The 20523-nt window shown below is 44.6% G+C and overlaps 1 protein-coding gene across 1 annotated transcript in view; it reads left to right on the forward strand.

The window, feature by feature from the left end:
• The window catches only part of RNF41 (ring finger protein 41), a 112823-nt gene that overhangs the window by 65685 nt on the left and 26615 nt on the right, over positions 1–20523 (forward strand). Inside the window, exon 3 of the mRNA XM_075336973.1 lies at positions 5494–5765. Coding sequence (XP_075193088.1) covers positions 5494–5765 — 272 coding nt within the window. The remainder of the gene's footprint in view (positions 1–5493; positions 5766–20523) is intronic.

Here is a 20523-nt window from a genome sequence, read left to right on the forward strand (position 1 = left end):
GTCCTACCCTCCCTTAGCGACACTATGTAACTGGGGTTTTTTTTTTTTTTTTTTTTTGTTTTTCTTTAAGCCTACTTCTTAGAGAATCCCAGTACATGCCGCAGCCTATGCTCCCTCCCTAAAACTAAGTGTAATCAGTAACACCCGTTACAGGGGCTGGTGTAGTCACTGCTCTAAGCCATGCGTCAGTTGTCTCTTCTGACAGATGCTCACTAGATTCTTATCACTGTGCAATATACACAGTGACATTGCATGCTCTCGTCATATCTGATCAGAAGCAACAAGCTGGCACTGTTCATGCAAGTTGTAAGAACACCCAGCGGCAAGAGACCAGCACCACAATCACTGGTTTCTACACGCTGGCTATTCTGACACCGCTCTGTTGCTGGCTAATTATAACTGATCTGAACCAACAATAGAGGGAGAGCGCTGTCATTGTGCACATGGTTTAGTTCATCCCCTTAAACGGGTGTCACTGATGATGCTTTACTTCAAGGAGGGGGCAGAGGTTGCGGTGGTGACTGCCAACTCTGCCCCTGATGACGCTTCATTTGGGTATCCCCATCATGCACTGGTTTTCTGAAACCAAGCATCATTAAAAAAAATAGAAAAAAAATAAAAGTTGTTAGACTATTGTGTGTTTGAAATAGATTCCTTTTTAAACCTACTCCTGTCTGGTCTAATTTGCACCCAGAACCACGAGTTGTTTTGGATGCATATTTATTATTCTTGCCTAACTGCCCCAGCACCTAGTAGCATAGATAAAGAGATCTTTAGAGAGGGTGTTTCTAAGGGTATTGCGCACGTCTGCGTCCTATTCCGCAGCGTTTAAGTCACTGCATGTGCGTTTCAAAATGCAGCCAAAAAGTGGTGTTTTGAAAGCCTTTGTGCATGCAGAATTTATGCATTCTGGATGCTTGCTCTGCCATAGACTGAGTGGGGAAAGCATCTGTAACGCACAAAAGTGACATGTTGCTTTTTGGAATGCAGCGTTTTGGCAAAATATTTCAGCAGCCGAAACGCTGCGTTCTAAAACGCAACATGTGGATGGAATTTGCACAATCTCCATAGATTGTGCTGGGGACGCAGGACGCTTTTTACGCTGCGGTGCAGAACGCAGCGTAAAACAATGAAAAAAAGCACACGTATGCACACAGGCGTAAGATCCTTTATGATGGGGACTAGTCGCAAGGGCGTTATTTCCCCCGACTAGTCTGCCCTCTTAGCTTGTTAGCACGCTCACAGGCCATGCTAACGTGCTATTCATTGCCCAGCATTCTCAGTGGTGATGTGCGCACCTGTATCTGTTGCCACCGCCACTGACGCTGGGTTTAGGCTCTGTGAGTGTAATCAGAAGTCCCGGCACTTCCAGCCATGTGCACTATGAAGCCTGGTGTTCGCATCCTGGCTTCAGAGATATGTAGTGAGCATGACCGGAAGTGTCGGGCATTCTGATCATACACACAGAGCCTAAACCTGGCGTCTGAGGCAGTGAGCACGGATCCAGTTACGCATGTCACCGCTGATGACACTGGGCAATGGGCATTGAATAGCATGTTAGCATGCCCCTGTGAGAGACTACTAACCTGCTAAGAGGGTGGACTAGTCAGGGGAAATAGCACCCTTGCAACTAGTCCCTGCGCTCATTAGCATAGCATATATAGGATCTTTAGAAATCCTTTATCTAAAGATCCTTTTATCTATGCTAGTGTATACAGGGACGGTTAGGCAGGGAATGGCAATATGCACCCAGAAATGCTCGTGGTTCGGGGTGCATATTGCAGCTGACAGGTTCACTTTAACCCCTTCACCCCCGGCCACTAAAACACCCTAATGACGGGCCATTTTTTGCAATTCTGACCAGTGTCACTTTGACAGGTTATAACTCTGGAACGCTTCAACGGATCCTGGCGATTCTGAGATTGTTTTTTCGTGACATATTGTACTTCATGTCAGTGGTAAATTTAAACCGATATTTTTTGCGTTTATTTGTGAAAATTTAGGAAATTTTGCAAAAATTTTGAAAATTTCGCAATTTTCAAACTTTGAAAATTTATGCCCATAAATCTGAGAGATATGTCACACAAAATAGTTACTAAATAAACTTTCCCACATGTCTACTTTACATCAGCGCAATTTTCGAAACAAAATTTTTTTTCGTTAGGAAGTTAGAAGGGGTCAAAGGTCATCAGCGATTTCTCATTTTTCCAACAAAATTTAGAAAATAATTTATTTTTTTTAGGGACCACATCACATTTGAAGTGACTTTGAGAGGCCGAGGTGACAGAAAATACCCAAAAGTGACCCCATTCTAAAAACTGCACCCCTCACTCTGCTCAAAACCACATCAAACCACAAAAAGTTTATTAACCCTTTAGGTGCTTCACAGGAACCAAAGCAATGTGGAAGGAAAAAAATTAAAATTTTACTTTTTAACACAAACATGTTACTTTAGCCATAAAATTTTCATTTTCACAAGGGAGAAAAGAGAAAGTGCACCATACAATTTATTGTGCATTTTCTCCTGAGTACGCTGATACCCCATATGTGGTAAAAATCAATTGTTTGGGCGCACAGCGGAGCTCGGAAGGGAAGGCGCGCCATTTGAATTTTTGAACGCAAAATTAGCTGCACTCATTAGCGGACGCCATGTCTGGTTTGAAGACACCCTGAGGTGCCTAAACAATGGAGCTCCCCCAAAAGTGACCCCATTTTGGAAACTAGAACCCTCAAATAATTTTTCTAGATGTTTGGTGAGCACTTTGAACACCTGGGGGCTTCACAGAAGTTTAGAACGTTGAGCCGTGAAAAGAGAAAATTTTTTTTTTACCACAAAACGGTTGCTTCAACTAGGTAGCTTTTTTTTCACAAGGGTATCCGCAAAAAATTCACCATAAAATTTATAGTGCATTTTTTCCTGAGTACGCAGATACCTCATATGTGGTGGAAAGTAATTGTTTGGGCGCATGGCGGGGCTCAGAAGAGAAGGAGGCGCAATTTGGCAGCAAAATTGGTTGGAATCATTAGCGGACGCCATGTCACGTTTGGAGACCCCCTATGGTGCCTAAACAGTGGAGCTCCCCCACAAATTACCCCATTTCGAAACTAGACCCCTCAAGGAATTTATCTAGATGTTTGGTGAGCCCCTTGTACCCTCAGGGGCTCGTCAGAAGTTAACATTGAACCGTGAAAATTATTTTTTTTGTTTTTAACCACAAAATTTTTGTATCAACCAGGTAGCTTTTTTTTTTTTTTTTTTTTTTTTTTTTTTTTACAACGGTACCAGGAAAAAATGTACCATAAAACATTGTGCAATTTTTCCTGAGTACGTAGATACCTCATATATGGTGGAAAGTAATTGTTTGGGCGCACGGCGGGGCTCAGAAGAGAGGGAACGCCATTTAACTTTTCAAACGCACAGACGCGGTGCACTGATCGGCCGCTGCAGGACGCACAGTCGGATGAGATACAAAAAGCGTTGGGGATACGGAAAAAAAAGGTCACGCCAAAAATTGAGCAGGGATGCAGATCCGTTATGTGCATCCCTGATCAGCGCTCGGCGGGATGCACAGACGGATGCCATACAAAAAGCGTCGCAAATACGGAAAAAAGGTCACGCCAAAAATTGAGCAGGGATGCCGATCCGTTATCTGCAACCCTGATCAGCGCTTGGCGGGACGCACGGACGGATGAAGTGTAAAAATGGACAGGATACAAGAAAAAAAAAGTTATACTCACAGTACCAAGAGGATCACTGACCAGAAGAGCTGCAGAGGAACAAGAAGGCAGTGAGATGGACAGCTTTACACCAGCAGCAGGCAGGACGTTGGACAGATCAGCAGAAGGACACATCCCACATCCTCTGTAAAACATGGTGGAGGCAACGTGATGGCATGGGCATGCATGGCTTTCAATGGCACTGGGTCACTTGTGTTTATTGATGACATAACAGCAGACAAGAGTAGCCGGATGAATTCAGAAGTGTACCGGTATATACTTTCAGCCCAGATTCAGCCAAATGCCGCAAAGTTGATCGGACGGCGCTTCATAGTACAGATGGACAATGACCCCAAGCATACAGCCAAAGCTACCCAGGAGTTCATGAGTGCAAAAAAGTGGAACATTCTGCAATGGCCAAGTCAATCACCAGATCTTAACCCAATTGAGCATGCATTTCACTTGCTCAAATCTAGATTTAAGACGGAAAGACCCACAAACAAGCAAGACCTGAAGGCTGCGGCTGTAAAGGCCTGGCAAAGCATTAAGAAGGAGGAAACCCAGCGTTTGGTGATGTCCATGGGTTCCAGACTTAAGGCAGTGATTGCCTCCAAAGGATTCGCAACAAAATATTGAAAATAAAAATATTTTGTTTGGGTTTGGTTTTTGTCCAATTACTTTTGACCTCCTAAAATGTGGAGTGTTTGTAAAGAAATGTGTACAATTCCTACAATTTCTATCAGATATTTTTGTTCAAACCTTCAAATTAAACGTTACAATCTGCACTTGAATTCTGTTGTAGAGGTTTCATTTCAAATCCAATGTGGTGGCATGCAGAACCCAACTCGCGAAAAGTGTGTCACTGTCCAAATATTTCTGGACCTAACTGTATATGTGTATATACATACATATACAATGTGTGTGTATTAAAATAATTTCTGTAATTCAAACAAATTTTATTAGGCACACTCTATTTATAACAGATCATGGCATCATCAGAATGCAATATATATCAATGTTCACAATATTCTTTATGAAACTAATAGCGGCTCATCCCTTTTACCTGTCACCATGTTTTTGGAACAGAAACTGAACAGAACCTCCCCAAGGTTTTGCGTTTTTTGAGGCTTTGTACAGTTTCTGCTCTCCAACCTCCTCAAAACTGTGTGCACATATCCTAGGAATAGACATGAAGTAAGCAAGAGGATGGAGATTGGATAGAGGACGAGTTCAAAAAAGATTAAAAAATAATCAACTGCTGTTTAAAATTTTAGTTAGTAAATTTGATAGGACACATAAGCAATTTATAACATTTCAAAGAAATCTTCTTTCACCTCTTGGGCTGATGTCTCATTCTAGGTTCATGGGAAAAATGTGTATTCATAGAGGGCAGATTATTCAATTCTGGAGATGACTGTTGGTGCTTTTAAAGTTGTATGAAGGAGCTGGAGGCAGATGGACTTTCTTCTACAAGGTCTCCTGAAATGACCATAAAAATTCTCTATAGAACTTTGAGCACCAACCGCCGTCTCCCATCTCCATAATGGGAAACTATTGTTTTCTGTGTACTATTGATTCGCAAAATTAAAAATGTAAAATAACGGTTGCTCTTAAGGTTTTCACCCGGTCTTCCTTACTGGCGTTGTGGTATATACGTGCCGTCTGTACATCGCTGCTGGTTTTTTTTTTCCCTGTCAAGTTTGGGTCCATTTACTACCTAGTTTAGGGCATTCTTATTAAAGTCATTAATAATCATCCAGATTTCTTTCCTCACAGGCTCCTCATTGTGAACATGCCTTTTGCAATGCCTGCATCACCCAGTGGTTCTCCCAGCAGCAGACCTGTCCCGTGGACCGCAGCGTGGTTACAGTAGCGCATCTACGGCCCGTCCCCCGCATCATGCGGAATATGCTCTCCAAGCTCCAGATCACATGTGACAACGCTGTTTTTGGCTGTACTACCATTGTGCGACTGGACAACCTCATGTCTCACCTTAACGACTGTGAACATAATCCAAAGCGACCGGTAACATGTGAGCAGGGATGCGGGTGAGTCCATATTTTGCTACCAATAATTGTACCTTTTGAATGAATAGTATTGCATGCATCTGTAAGGAGATGGCAGCTCCTTATCACTAAATGGCAAATCTTCAAGGAATGCATCAAAGAAGCTTTTTATTCACATCTCTCTATTTGAGTTGGGTTTTCCTGTAAAAATGGACTGGGCACTCTTGGTCATGGTTTCCTCACATGGTATCTCAGCAGAGGATAGCATGGATGCTGCTTCCCTCCCATGAAGTCATACATATTTCCCACTGGCCAACATGCATCCTCACCAGGCATCTCAATTGATGCATGCCCAGTACAGCAGGGTATATTGCCATTGGCTTCAGCTGTACATTGAACATGATACCCACTGATGGCTTTTTATGCTGAAATTTGCCAGAATAGAGTTCTTTTGAGGACCACTGTAGTCAGTGCTTGCTTGTGATTTGAGAAAATCATGAATTTTGTGTTTTAAACAAAACATTTTTTTTTAATTTATTTTCTTTTGCCATTGTAAGGCCTATAAGGCCTAAGCCACACGACGAGAAAATCGGTGTGAGTGGAGTGCAATAAAACATCGCATTCCCCTCAGACCAATTCTAGCCTGTGTGTCAGCACACATGAGCGATTATTTTCTCAGTCCTAATCGGACCGAGAAAATAATTGCAGCATGCTGAGATTGTAATACGAGACTCATTTCTCTTGCACCCATTCAAGTGAATGGGCCGAGAGAAAAATCGCGCTGCACTGTGCACCGGTGTACCACGAGTGCAGGGCGAGAATGGCAATAGCGGCTACGGAGGAGAGAGGGAGAGAAATTCCTCCTTCCCCTCCTGAGTGCCGGCCCGCCCCCTCTGCAGCACTGGCCCGCCCCTCCTGAGAGCCGGGCCGCGCTTCCCCCCCCGCAGCTGAGGTCCGCTCGCACAGTCGGACCTCAGTTGCAGTGATAGTAGCATGACACTCGGCTCCTGCTCTGCTGCCAGCACGAGCAGAGTGTCATGTGAGCATCGCACTAGTGCCCCGTGTGGCCCCGGCCTAACATGTATTTCTTCAATTGATGGAGCTGTGTGTGTGTGAGGGCTTGGTTTTTTTTTGCATATTGGAGCTGATGTTAATACTAGCTTGCTGTTTTTACATGATGTTTTGAGCACTTCTTTTATTGTAATTTTTATGCAGATAAGGTGATAAAGTTTAAACAAGATTTTATTTTTTTTTTTTTGTGTGTGTGCATGTTTAGCATACAGGCCAATTTTTCTTTCTATTTTGATAATCAGAATTTTATTACTGCATCATGCCTGTTATGAATATTTCCTTTTATATTTACCAGGGGGAAAAGAAGCCGATATATTTTATATTTTTTAACTTTGCCAGCTGCTGAGCTTTGCAGGAGTACAAAGACTGCAGCCATGGAGGCTATCTGCAGACCCCCTGTTGCCATGGTAACCATCAGTGAACCTTGATAAAGTAACTGGGCCAATGAGACTCGCGCACCAGGAGCTGCTCCCATTTAAATGCTGTTAGATTTCTAGTCTGCTTCCATGGCTTAGTCTGGCTACATTTCCATATCAGTCTGTCACTGTCCGAGAACGGACCATGATGTACAGAGCAGGTCTTCTGTCCCGAACTCGGAAACCTTTTATATATGGTCCTGACTTTGGCCTAGGTGACCCACCAAGCCACTCTGTATGTCAGGCTGTGCTTGGACCATGACAAACCGGATTCTCGCCTTAGACACAGATATTGGTAGTGTAACATAGCTGGCCTCTACTGTGTGTGGAGGGAGCGTGGCTCCAGACCCCCCCCACCACACTTGTAGACCCCTGTCCAGGATATTTATGCACAGTTTAATTTGGGCAGGCGTTGCTCTATGTATGGGGAAAAAATATGTACAAAAGTCTTGTTTTGGAAATTCTATGATGTGAATTTCCATTTCCAGGACAACTTTGTGCCCGATTCATCAAGATGAGGGGCGGTGCTGGAGTTTACACGCCAGATTCATGAACATGCATGCTCCTCTTAAAGAATCAGGTGCGTCTGTCAAGTGGCGTGCACCTCCATGTGCTACGCCAATGTTCCCCAACTCCATTGCCCAAGAGCCAGCAACCGTGCATTTTTTCAGGATATCCATAGTATTGCACAGGTCATAATATAACTGTGTACAAGGTATAATTCCAACAACTGGGCAATGCTAAGCAAATCCTGAGAACATGCCCTGGTGGTGGCCTTGAGCCCTGGGAATTGGGGGAACTCCGCCCTACGTCACAAGTCTCACTCCAGCCAGGTACTGGAGTGTACGTACTGACGTAGGGAAAGCTACAGCTTGTCATGAATTGAAAGAGTTGTGGCGTCCTGCTCCAGCTCACGCTTTTCACACTGGAAGAAACCAGCGTGAAAATACCAAATTGGCAAAATTTAGGCACTGCTTCAAGTTATGCCAAAATGTTGCGGGTTTTCAGAGCTTCTATGCCAGAATTCTGGCATGAAAAAGCTGTCAATCGTGCCCAAAGTCTTTAATGAAAGAGGAAGAGTGCATACAGAATTTACTGAAACACCCCCTTAAATAAGTTTGCCTGAAAACTGAAGTAAAACACTGAAGTCACAAAAATGTTGTGCAGCGTGAAGTTGTGCAAAATTTAGTGACTTTTGTTTTCACTCCCGATTCAGGCAAGCTTTCCAAAAATAGGAGGAGCTGGGGTGAGCCGTGAATATGCCCACCCAGCAAACTCTTCAGTGTTAGTGTTTCTTGCGGCAGAAAATGTCACTCCAGTCCTTCGCTGGAATTATCTTTCTGCCAAAGCACATGGAGGTGCAAGTAATTAATAAGATCCACCTACAGTGCCTTGCGAAAGTATTCGGCTCCCTTGAATTTTTCAACCTTTTCCCACATTTCAGGCTTCAAACATAAAGATAAAAATTTAAAATTTTATGGCGAAGAATCAACAAGTGGGACACAATTGTGAAGGTGAACAATATTTATTGCTTATTTTAAAATTAAATTTTTGTAAAAAATAAATAACTGAAAATTGGGGCGTGCAATATTATTCATCCCTTTAAGTTAATACTTTGTAGCGCCACCTTTTGCTGCGATTACAGCTGCAAGTCGCTTGGGGTATGTGTCTATCAGTTTTGCACATCGAGATACTGAAATTCTTGCCCATTCTTCCTTTGCAAATAGCTGGAGCTCAGTGAGGTTGGATGGAGAGCATTTGTGAACAGCAGTTTTCAGCTCTATCCACTGATTCTCGATTGGATTCAGGTCTGGACTTTGACTTGGCCATTCTAACACCTGGATACGTTTGTGAACCATTCCATTGTAGATTTTGCTATATGTTTGGGATCATTGTCTTGTTGAAAGACAAATCTCCGTCCTAGTCTCAGGTCTTTTGTAGACTCCAACAGGTTTTCTTCAAGAATGGTCCTGTATTTGGCTCCATCCATCTTCCCATCAATTTTAACCATCTTCCCTGTCCCTGCTGAAGCAAAGTAGGCCCAAACCATGATGCTGCCACCACCATGTTTGACAGTGTGGATGGTGTGTTCAGGGTGATGAGCGGTGTTGCTTTTACGCCAAACATATCGTTTGGCATTGTTCCCAAATAGTTCGATTTTTGGTTTCATGTGACCAGAGCACCTTCTTACACATGTTTGGTGTGTCTCCCAGGTGGCTTGTGGCAAACTTTAAATGACACTTTTATGGATATCTTTGAGAAATGGATTTATCCTTGCCACTGTTCCATAAAGGCCAGATTTGTGCAGTGTACGACTGATTGTTGTCCTATGGACAGACTCTCCCACCTCAGCTGTAGATCTCTGAAGTTCATCCAGAGTGATCATGGGCCTCTTGGCTGCATCCCTGATCAGTCTTCTCCTTGGAGAAGAAAAAAACTGTGGAGAGAGAGCGCAAAATAGGGTCTTACCCCAATATGTACGGGGGGGGAGTGAAACTACTCACCAATTGTAGTTGAGAGTCACAACAACTGTAATCGCATGTAGAATTGATCAAAGGCTGCAGCCACCCAGAAACTGCAGATAACAGGGAGAGGTAGAGAGGGGTGTTCAAATGCCGCGCCAAAAGATCACTATTCAAATGATCAGATTAATGTATCTTTATTTTCGTCCAGGTCTACGCGTTTCAGGAGCAATTTGCCCCCTTCTTCAGGACAGTCAAGCACAAAGACAAACATCAAATCTGATTTGATGTTTGTCTTTGTGCTTGACTGCCCTGAAGAAGGGGGCAGATGCTCCTGAAACGCGTAGACCTGGACGAAAATAAAGATACATTAATCTGATCATTTGAATAGTGATCTTTTGGCGCGGCATTTGAACACCCCTCTCTACCTCTCCCTGTTATCAGTCTTCTTGTTTGAGATGAAAGTTTGGATGGACGGCCGGGTCTTGGTAGATTTGCAGTGGTATGATACTCCTTCCATTTCAATATGATCGCTTGCACAGTGCTTCTTGGGATGTTTAAAGTTTTGGAAATCTTTTTGCAACCAAATCCGGCTTTAAACTTCTCCACAACAGTATCACAGACCTGCCTGTTGTATTCCTTGGTCTTCATGATGCTATCTGCGCTTTAAACAGAACACTGAGACTATCACAGAGCAAGTGCATTTATACGGAGACTTTTTTTTTTTAGGACAACATTGGATCATTCGGAGATCCCCTGAACTTCTGGAGTGCGTTTTCTGCACTGACAGTAAAGGGGTGGAATAATATTGCATGCCTCAATTTTTCAGTTTATTTTTTACAAAATTTTAAAATAAGCAATAAATATCGTTCACCTTCACAATTGTGTCCCACTTGTTGTTTGTTCACCATAAAATTTTTTTTTTTTTCTTTGTTTGAAGCCTGAAATGTTAGGAAAAGGTTAAAAGATTAAAGGGGGCCAAATACTTTTTGCAAGGTGCTGTAATTCATTAAGTGGTGTGCCTGTTTTACTGCTGCGCACCCCTCATTTAAGTCTGACGTACAAAATGCCAGTCTTAATATATCGAGGCCATTGTCAATAAATAACTAAATCTGACATAAATCTATTTAATTTTAATTGACGATTGCTCAGTCCTATGTATGTATGTTTTGCTCAGTCTCTACTACAGCTGTATTCCCAGTTGCCCATATACAGTTAGGTCCAGAAATATTTGGACAGTGACACAAGTTTTGTTATTTTAGCTGTGTACAAAAACATGTTCAGAAATACAATTATATATATATATATATATATATAATATGGGCTGAAAGTGCACACTCCCAGCTGCAATGAGAGTTTTCACATACAAATCGGAGAAAGGGTTTAGCAATCATAGCTCTGTAATGCATAGCCTCCTCTTTTTCAAGGGACCAAAAGTAATTGGACAAGGGACTCTAAGGGCTGCAATTAACTCTGAAGGAGTCTCCCTCGTTAACCTGTAATCAATGAAGTAGTTAAAAGGTCTGGGGTTGATTACAGGTGTGTGGTTTTGTATTTGGAAGCTGTTGCTGTGACCAGACAACATGCGGTCTAAGGAACTCTCAATTGAGGGGAAGCAGAACATCCTGAGGCTGAAAAAAAAGAAAAAATCCATCAGAGAGATAGCAGACATGCTTGGAGTAGCAAAATCAACAGTCAGGTACATTCTGAGAAAAAAGGAATTGACTGGTGAGCTTGGGAACTCAAAAAGGCCTGGGCGTCCACGGATGACAACAGTGGTGGATGATCGCCGCATACTTTCTTTGGTGAAGAAGAACCCGTTCACAACATCAACTGAAGTGCAGAACACTCTCAGTGAAGTAGGTGTATCTGTCTCTAAGTCAACAGTAAAGAGAAGACTCCATGAAAGTAAATACAAAGGGTTCACATCTAGATGCAAACCATTCATCAATTCCAAAAATAGACAGGCCAGAGTTAAATTTGCTGAAAAACACCTCATGAAGCCAGCTCAGTTCTGGAAAAGTATTCTATGGACAGATGAGACAAAGATCAACCTGTACCAGAATGATGGGAAGAAAAAAGTTTGGAGAAGAAAGGGAACGGCACATGATCCAAGGCACACCACATCCTCTGTAAAACATGGTGGAGGCAACATGATGGCATGGGCATGCATGGCTTTCAATGGTACTGGGTCACTTGTGTTTATTGATGACATAACAGCAGACAAGAGTAGCCGGATGAATTCTGAAGTGTACCGGGATATACTTTCAGCCCAGATTCAGCCAAATGCCGCAAAGTTGATCGGACGGCGCTTCATAGTACAGATGGACAATGACCCCAAGCATACAGCCAAAGCTACCCAGGAGTTCATGAGTGCAAAAAAGTGGAACATTCTGCAATGGCCAAGTCAATCACCAGATCTTAACCCAATTGAGCATGCATTTCACTTGCTCAAATCCAGACTTAAGACGGAAAGACCCACAAACAAGCAAGACCTGAAGGCTGCGGCTGTAAAGGCCTGGCAAAGCATTAAGAAGGAGGAAACCCAGCGTTTGGTGATGTCCATGGGTTCCAGACTTAAGGCAGTGATTGCCTCCAAAGGATTCGCAACAAAATATTGAAAATTAAAAATATTTTGTTTGGGTTTGGTTTATTTGTCCAATTACTTTTGACCTCCTAAAATGTGGAGTGTTTGTAAAGAAATGTGTACAATTCCTACAATTTCTATCAGATATTTTTGTTCAAACCTTCAAATTAAACGTTACAATCTGCACTTGAATTCTGTTGTAGAGGTTTCATTTCACATCCAATGTGGTGGCATGCAGAGCCCAACTCGCGAAAATTGTGTCACTGTCCAAATATTTCTGGACCTAACTGTACATTCCTGCTTAGATCAACTCCTCCTCTTGTATTTGATCAAGGTATTTTCTTTATTTGATAACTGTACAGAGCCCAAGGCTAAAATGACACTTTTTTGCCATTTGCAAATCAGCCGAACAAGCCCGTGCAGACAATAAGCCAGTAAGGAATGCAAGAGAAGTAATGCCATGTATTTAAAAATTCAACTGTTTAAGTAGTCATTCTGTATGTGCACAGAATGACTGTTCAAACCAAGCAGCGGCAGTCGTGCATCATAGCGGGGACAAACCTTTATATCCACCTTCCCACCTGCTTGTTGTCGCTCTAAGCAGTCTATATGGGCAGGTAGATCATAGGAAACTGAATAAAGTGATACTTTTTTTTTTTTTTTTTTTATTCACCTATGAAGGACATTGTATAAGCTTTTATTGCTCAAGTTATCTTTTTAGATGTGTTTTTAAAATAGAAAGCTCTACATAATTTGCTTATGCTTAAATCGCTCACAAAGTTTACTCATAAAATACATAGTTTATTTCGGTACAAAAATTAAACGGTAAACACTCAGTGTTTATCTATTAACTTTTGTACTGAAATAAACTATATTTTAGGAGTAAACTCTTTCTGTGAATGATTTCTCGGTTTGCTTTCTCCAACCTATCGCGATTTCTGTGAATATATGCTTAAATCACCAAACGTGTGCCAATATCTCAAGGTGTTTGTGCTGGCCCAGCACCCGTAATTCCCAATTGGATTTGCGACACTAGAATTTGTCAGCACAGGGGTAGCGCTGTATGTAAAGGGAATGACTGATCGGTCACGGCCAATGCCAGGACTGGCTGAAGGATTGAAATGAGCAAAGTAAAAGGAAGGTCAGAAATAGTCATATTATTAAAGTTAAATTTAAAGTTTCCATAAAAACAATGACTTCACTAAAGATTTGTTATGGGTCTTTATTAAACTTGCAGAATCCAGGAATTGAAATTTTGTCTTAAGATTTGACTCCTTCGATCTTCCATGGATGTCTGTCTGTGCTGTCACACAGGTATATTACGTGGCTTGGTTATGCCCTCAGCAAGTCTGTACATTTCATACCATGTGGAGGTCCCGGGCCAGTCACATTTCAGCTGGAATCACCTGGCTGTGATGTAGTAATTGGTTTGTCTGAAAACCTGAAGGATTTGCAAATGCCAGCAAAGGGAATATGAATCCTGAAGTCTCATGCACATGTTGACTATTTTTTTTTTTTTTTTTTTTTTTTTTTCTCCTTGCAGATTTGATGGAAATATAAAGCACAACCATTGTTTTAATTTCTTCCATAAATCAATGGTACACATTAAAATAAGCAACTTTTGATTTGCTTCTGTCAGTGCCAGAATTTAACATATCTGATAAGATACATTACAAAATTGATTATTTTCATGTGTACTATTGATTAATAAAATAAATAAAACGACGGTTACACGTTAAATCTGCAGCATGTCAATTCTTTCACCATCTTTGCTGCACATTTCACCCTTACTAATGTATGGGAAAAATCTGCACAAAAAAAGGCATCTTCTTGCCTTTGCGTCTTTCCTGCCAAGAGACACAAACTGCTGCACAAAGTATTTTGTCTGCATTTGCCCTTATTGTGAACATCTCCTTTCCTACTGTACAGGTGAAGCCTATATGTAATCTAATGTCAGGATTTTCCACCACTGATGCACATCACAGACACTATCTTTGATCTCTTCATCCCTACCCGACCAACCATTCAGCGTCTTCCACTATCACACCACCTCCTCATCTCACCCCCATCAGTCTGTGTCCCCTAATGTTCAGTTTTTGGACCCCTGATCTTCAGTCTACACCTTTTGGCCTGGGACAGCTCATAGTCCCACAGCTTTCAGTATCATCTCTATGCTGATTACTTGCAGATTTACGTCTCTGGACCAGATATCAATACCTTTTTTATTTTATTTATTTTTAATCACATTCATTTTTATTTACCAAAGAAGTACATAACACATAGACAGGGGGGGGAAGCATTTAGTCAACCACCAATTGTGCAAGTTCTCATGCTTAAAAAGATGAGGCCTGTAATTGACCTACCATATCGTAGGTGACCAACTGTGAGACAAAATGAGAAAACAAATCCAGAAAATCACCTTGTCTGATTTTGCAAGATTATTTATTTTTTGTTTGCAAATTATCTTGGAAAATAAGTATTTGGAAATAACAAAAGTTCATCTCAATATTTTGTTATATATCCTTTGTTGGCAATTAGAGGTAAAACATTTTCTGGAAGTCTTCATAATGTTGGTGTTATGTTGCCTATTCCTCCATACAGATCTCCTGTAAAGCAGTGATGTTTTGGGCCTGTCGCTGGGCAACATGGACTTTCAACTCCCTCTAAAGGTTTTCAATGGGATTGAGATCTGGAGACTAGCTAGGCCACTCCAGGACCTTCATATGTGTCTTACGAAGCCACTCCTTCATTGCCCTGGTGGTGTGCTTGGGATCATTTTCATGCAGAATAGACCCAGCCACGTTTCATCTTCAATGCCCTTGCTGATGCAAGGAGGTTTGCACTCAATCTCACGATACATGGACCCATTCATTCTTTCATGTACACAGATCAGGCGTCCTGGTTCCTTTGCAGAGAAATGGCCCCAAAGCATGATGTTGCCACATGCTTCACAGTAGGTATGGTGTTCTTTGGATGCAATTCAGCATTCAGTCTCCTCCAAACATGACGAGTTGTGTTTCTACCAAACAGTTCTACTTTGGTTTCATCAGACCATATGACATTCTCCCAATACTCTTCTGGATAATCCAAATGCTTTCTAGCAAACTTCAGATGGGCCCGGACATGTACTGGCTTAAGCAGGGGGACACATCTGGCACTGCAGGATCTGAGTCCCTGGTGGAGTAGTGGGTTACTGATTGTACCATTGTCCCTTTGTAATGGTGGTCCCAGCTCTATGCAGGTCATTCACTAGGTACTCCCGTATGGTTCTGGGATTTTTTCTCCTCGTTCTTGTGATAATTTCGACCCCATGGGGTGAGAACTTGCGTGGAGACCCAGATCGAGGGAGATATATTTATTTATTTTATTTATTTTTTTTTTTTTTATTGCTCCCACAGTTGATTTCATCACACCAAACTGCTTGCCTATTGCAGATTCAGTCTTCCCAGCCTGATGCAGGGCTACAATTTTGTTTCTAGTGACTTTCGACAGCTCTTTGGTCTTACTGTAATTTACTATAAATATAGTAATTATTTTGTATTACTGTAATAAGTTTGTATAATTACAGTAAATGTTGATTTGTGAAACGAATTGTCTCGGGTTTCAATTATTTCCAATGGGAAAACTTGCTTTGATAGAGTAACTTGGTTTAAGAGCGCACTCCTGGAACCAATTATGCTCGTAATCCAAGGTTCCACTGTACATTCTCATTATAGTCTGTGGTAGAGATATGTGCCAAATGTATGGACAAGTAACTACCGTATTTTTCGGACCATAAGACGCACTTTTTTTCCCCCCAAATGTTGGGGGAAAGTGGGGGGTGCGTCTTATGGTCTGAATATAGGGCTGCGGGGAATGAGGGTGGAGCGGGTCATCGGGGGCACGAGCAGGCTGTAGCAACCGGCCGTGACCACGTGGACCCGCTCATTTAATATGCACGCCCATCCTCCCGCCCATAATCTCTCAGCTCTGAAGCAGGCACTGACAGGTGAGCGGGATGATGGGCGGAGGATAAACAGCCGGCCCGCATGATCACCCCTGGCAACTGCAGCCTGGAGTGATCATGTGCGGCTGTATTCACTGCCCCCCGCGCATCATCATCAGTGCGGGGGGCAGTGAATAAGTACACATTACTCACCGTTCCCCTGCAGCACCGCAATCTCCTCCTGTCTCCTCCGGTCAGCTGACTTGCGTTGAGACTAGCGGCGCGCACAGCGATGACTTAATTGCTGTGCGCACGTGTCCACACGCAGCCGCCGAAGGACATCGCGATGCTGCAGGGGAACGGGGACGGCTCCACACAGCGGCGCTGACACACTGTAAGAGGAGCGGTGCTGCAGGGAGTGAGGTGAGGTAAGGTGAGTATGAACGTGTTTTTTTTTTTTTTTATGTGCCACAGGATGCTGCCATACACTAGGATGAGGGCATATAGCGGGATAGGGGTATATTATGAGCAGGCTGGGGAGTACATGAGCAGGACATAACCCCATAACAGTGTCAGCAGCAGATCCTCGCCCTATAAGTGTGTCATGACCAAATTTTTTGCTTAAAATTTTATTTTCCTATTTTCCTCCTCTAAAACCAGGGTGCGTCTTATGGTCAAGTGCGTCTTATAGTCCGAAAAATACGGTAAGGAAAAAAGGCAAAGAAGCGACTAGTATGTCAAATCTGCCATATCTTACTCTGAGCTCAGTCTGCAGGGAAAGGAGATTTCCTTTTTTTTTTATTTTTTTTCCTATTTTGCCATTTCTGTAACCGCTAAACCCTTCTAAAATGCTTATAGGTTCCTGAGCCTACAGGGCTCCTGCTTGGATCCCCTCTAATCAGACTCAGGAAATTCTACAAATTGCTTCTCTGACTCTGGAAGCCACAGTTCACCGGTGTATTACACGAATGGCCCTATAGGAACAGTGTAACCCCGTGTTGGCACCTTTTTAGATATGGACCCATTACAGATGCTTTATAGGAGAGCAGGACATGTTTCACATGCATTGACAATTGGCGGTATCTTCTGCAGCAGGCGCGCTCTTGTGCTGTTTTAGTTCAAGTAGAACTAAGGAGAAGTAATAAGCGCTGCTTCTCCATCCAGAAAATCCTGTGTGATTGGGGGCCTTTTTAGTCTTTAGATGGACATTCGCTTCCTCTGTTTCTCTATACAGGATATACCATACTCCTGGGAAAATGTGGGCATATGGGATTATTTTTAATTTTTTTTTTCTTTGTCGCTCCATTGGGAGACCCAGACAATAGGGTGTATAGCTTCTGCCTCCGGAGGCCACACAAAGTATTACACTTTCAAAAGTGTAACCCCTCCCCTCTGCCTATACACCCTCCCATGTATCACGGGCTCCTCAGTTTTATGCTTTGTGTGGAAGGAGGCACACATCCACTCATGCATTCTCAACTTAGTTATGTCGGTTGGAAGAAAAGAGGGCCCCCACGGGGCCCCCGGCATGTTCCCTTCTCACCCCACTATGTCGGCGGTGCTGTTAAGGTTGAGGTACCCATTGCGGGTACAAAGGCCGGAGCCTCATGCCGTTTTTCCTTCACCATCCCTTAGCGGCTCTGGGAGAAGTGGGATCCTGACCGGTCATCCATTCACTGGGACCGGGCTCCCTCCGCAGCCCCTGTGGGAATCTGCTGGACAGGAGTCTATTCATCCTCAGGGACCGGGCCCTGCATCTATAGGGTACTCTGTGTCCCCATGGGGATTGTGCATGGAGCGCCTTCTTCCCGGACGCTGCAGCAGCTGCTGATTTGTGAAGACCGGCGGACTTCCGCGCCGACCGCGCCTGCTTGTCGGCCGCGGTCTTAAATTTAGTCCCCGGCTTCATCGCGGCCTAGTAGCAAAACTCCCGCCCCCGGGCCTGTCTGTCAGGGGTAAGGGCGGGACGGCCGGCCTGACGTCGGCTGTGAGGGCCGGAGCATCCTGTATGTTTCCTCCCCCCTCACTGATCACTGTGGGGACCCCAGATTTCCGCACTTTTTTAGCACCGCCCACGGCTCCACTCCTCCCCTGAGAGCTCCGGCAGCCATGTTTTTGGCTTTCTGCCGGTGGAGGATTATCAGAGAAGAGCTCTGCAGCTCTGGGAGACCTAAGGCAGGGAATCTGGAGGACACACACTCCGCTTTTTAGCGGTCGGTAAGCCACACCGGTCACCCGGTGCTGGTCCCCCCCAGGGTGCCGGAATAGATACGTATTTATATACAGATTTCTGTTCGGTCGGGCTGTATACCCCTTCCCATATACCCCCAGTGATCACTCTCCTAGGAGACAACAGCATGTCGTCCACAAGGAGCAAAGGTGCTAAGGCACAGGGTTTTTTTGCGACCTGTACCTCTTGTGCGGCTATGTTACCTGCGGGTTCCACCTACCCTCACTGTGAGCAATGCTCGACCCCTGTTTCGCTTGCTCAGCCGGAGCCTCGGTCACTAGTGGGCCCCTCGGCTCATGTAGACCCTCCTGCTCCCCCTGTCCAGGCGGCAGGGACAGAGGTTGCTGCGTTTGCTGAGAAACTCTGAGTCACTTTCACAATCCATGGCTCAGTCTATGGACAAATGGTCTGCCAAGCTGCTAGAAGCCTTGCAGTCCAGACCGGTCCTTACACAGGCCCCGGCCCCTGTTGGATCGTCACCTCCAGGCCCCTCTCGGTCTGTGCCGCAGCGCGCTCCCAGGTTGGGCCCTAGGTCCCACGCGGAGGACTCCTGCCCGGACCTCAGTCCCAGACCGGCTAAGCGGGCTCGCTGGGAATCTTCCCCGACTTCTTCACGCTGCTCGGGTTCCCAGCTTGAGGACTCTCTGGAGGACGAGGCGGACGTCGCAGCTCAGGGCTCTGAACCTGACGTTGCCCTCAATCTTGATACACCTGAAGGGGACGCCTTAGTAAATTATCTTATCTCGTCCATCAACCAGGTGTTAGATCTGTCTCCCCCGCCTCCACCTGTAGAGGAGTCGGCTTCTCAGCAGGAGAAACACCAGTTTCGGTTCCCCAAACGTACACGGAGTGCGTTTTTCGATCACTCTAACTTCAGAGATGCTGTCCAGAAGCCCAGAGCGGTTCCGGACAAGCGCTTTACTAAGCGCCTTACTGACACACGTTACCCCTTCCCCTCTGATGTAGTTAAGGGTTGGGCTCAGTGTCCCAAGGTGGATCCTCCAGTCTCTATATTGGCGGCTAGATCTGTGGTATCGGTGGCAGATGGCTCATCGCTAAAGGATGCCACTGACAGGCAGAGCTCCTGGTGAAATCCATCTATGAAGCCACGGGGGCGTCTTTTGCCCCGGCCTTTGCAGCCGTGTGGGCACTACAAGCTATCTCAGCTTGTCTGGCTGAGATTAATGCAGTCACACGTAATTCTGCTCCGCAGGTTGCGTCTCTGACCTCTCAAGCGTCAGCTTTTTCTTCCTACGCCATGAACGCAGTCCTAGATTCTGCTAGCCGTACAGCGGTGGCATCCGCTTATTCTGTGGCAGTCCGCAGGGCCATGTGGCTGCGCGAATGGAAGGCAGACTCGGCCTCCAAGAGGTTCTTAACCGGTTTGCCGTTTTCTGGCGACCGATTGTTTGGCGAACGATTGGATGAGATTATTAAGGAATCCAAGGGAAAGGACTCCTCCTTACCCCAGTCAAAACCTAAGAGACCTCAGCAACGGAAAATTCAATCGAGGTTTCGGTCCTTTCGTCCCTCCGCCAAGTCCCAATCCGCTTCGTCCAGCAGGCCGGAGAAAGGCCAGAGGAACTCCTATGCGTGGCGGTCTAAGTCACGCCCCCAAAAGGCCGCCGGAGGCGCTGCCTCCAAGGCGGCCTCCTCATGACTCTCGGCATCCCCGAACCGCATCCTCGGTCGGTGGCAGGCTCTCCCCTCCCGCTTTTGCGACGCCTGGTGGCCACATGTTCAAGACCGATGGGTGAGAGACATTCTGTCTCACGGTTACAGGATAGAGTTCAGCTCTCGTCCTCGGACTCGTTTCTTCAGAACCTCTCTGCCCCCCGCTCGGGCCGACGCACTTTTTCAGGCAGTGGTCACTCTGAAGACAGAGGGAGTTGTGATCCCTGTTCCCCCTCAGGAACATGGTCACGGCTTTTACTCCAACTTGTTCGTGGTGCCAAAGAAGGACGGATCATTCCGTCCCGTTCTGGACCTCAAACTGCTCAACAGACATGTGAGCACCAGACGGTTTCGGATGGAATCTCTCCGCTCGGTCATCGCCTCGATGTCACAAGGAGACTTCCTAGCATCGATCGACATCAAGGATGCTTATCT

Source organism: Anomaloglossus baeobatrachus, chromosome 2, assembly GCF_048569485.1.
Source record: "Anomaloglossus baeobatrachus isolate aAnoBae1 chromosome 2, aAnoBae1.hap1, whole genome shotgun sequence".
Classification (NCBI taxonomy): Eukaryota; Metazoa; Chordata; class Amphibia; order Anura; family Aromobatidae; genus Anomaloglossus; species Anomaloglossus baeobatrachus.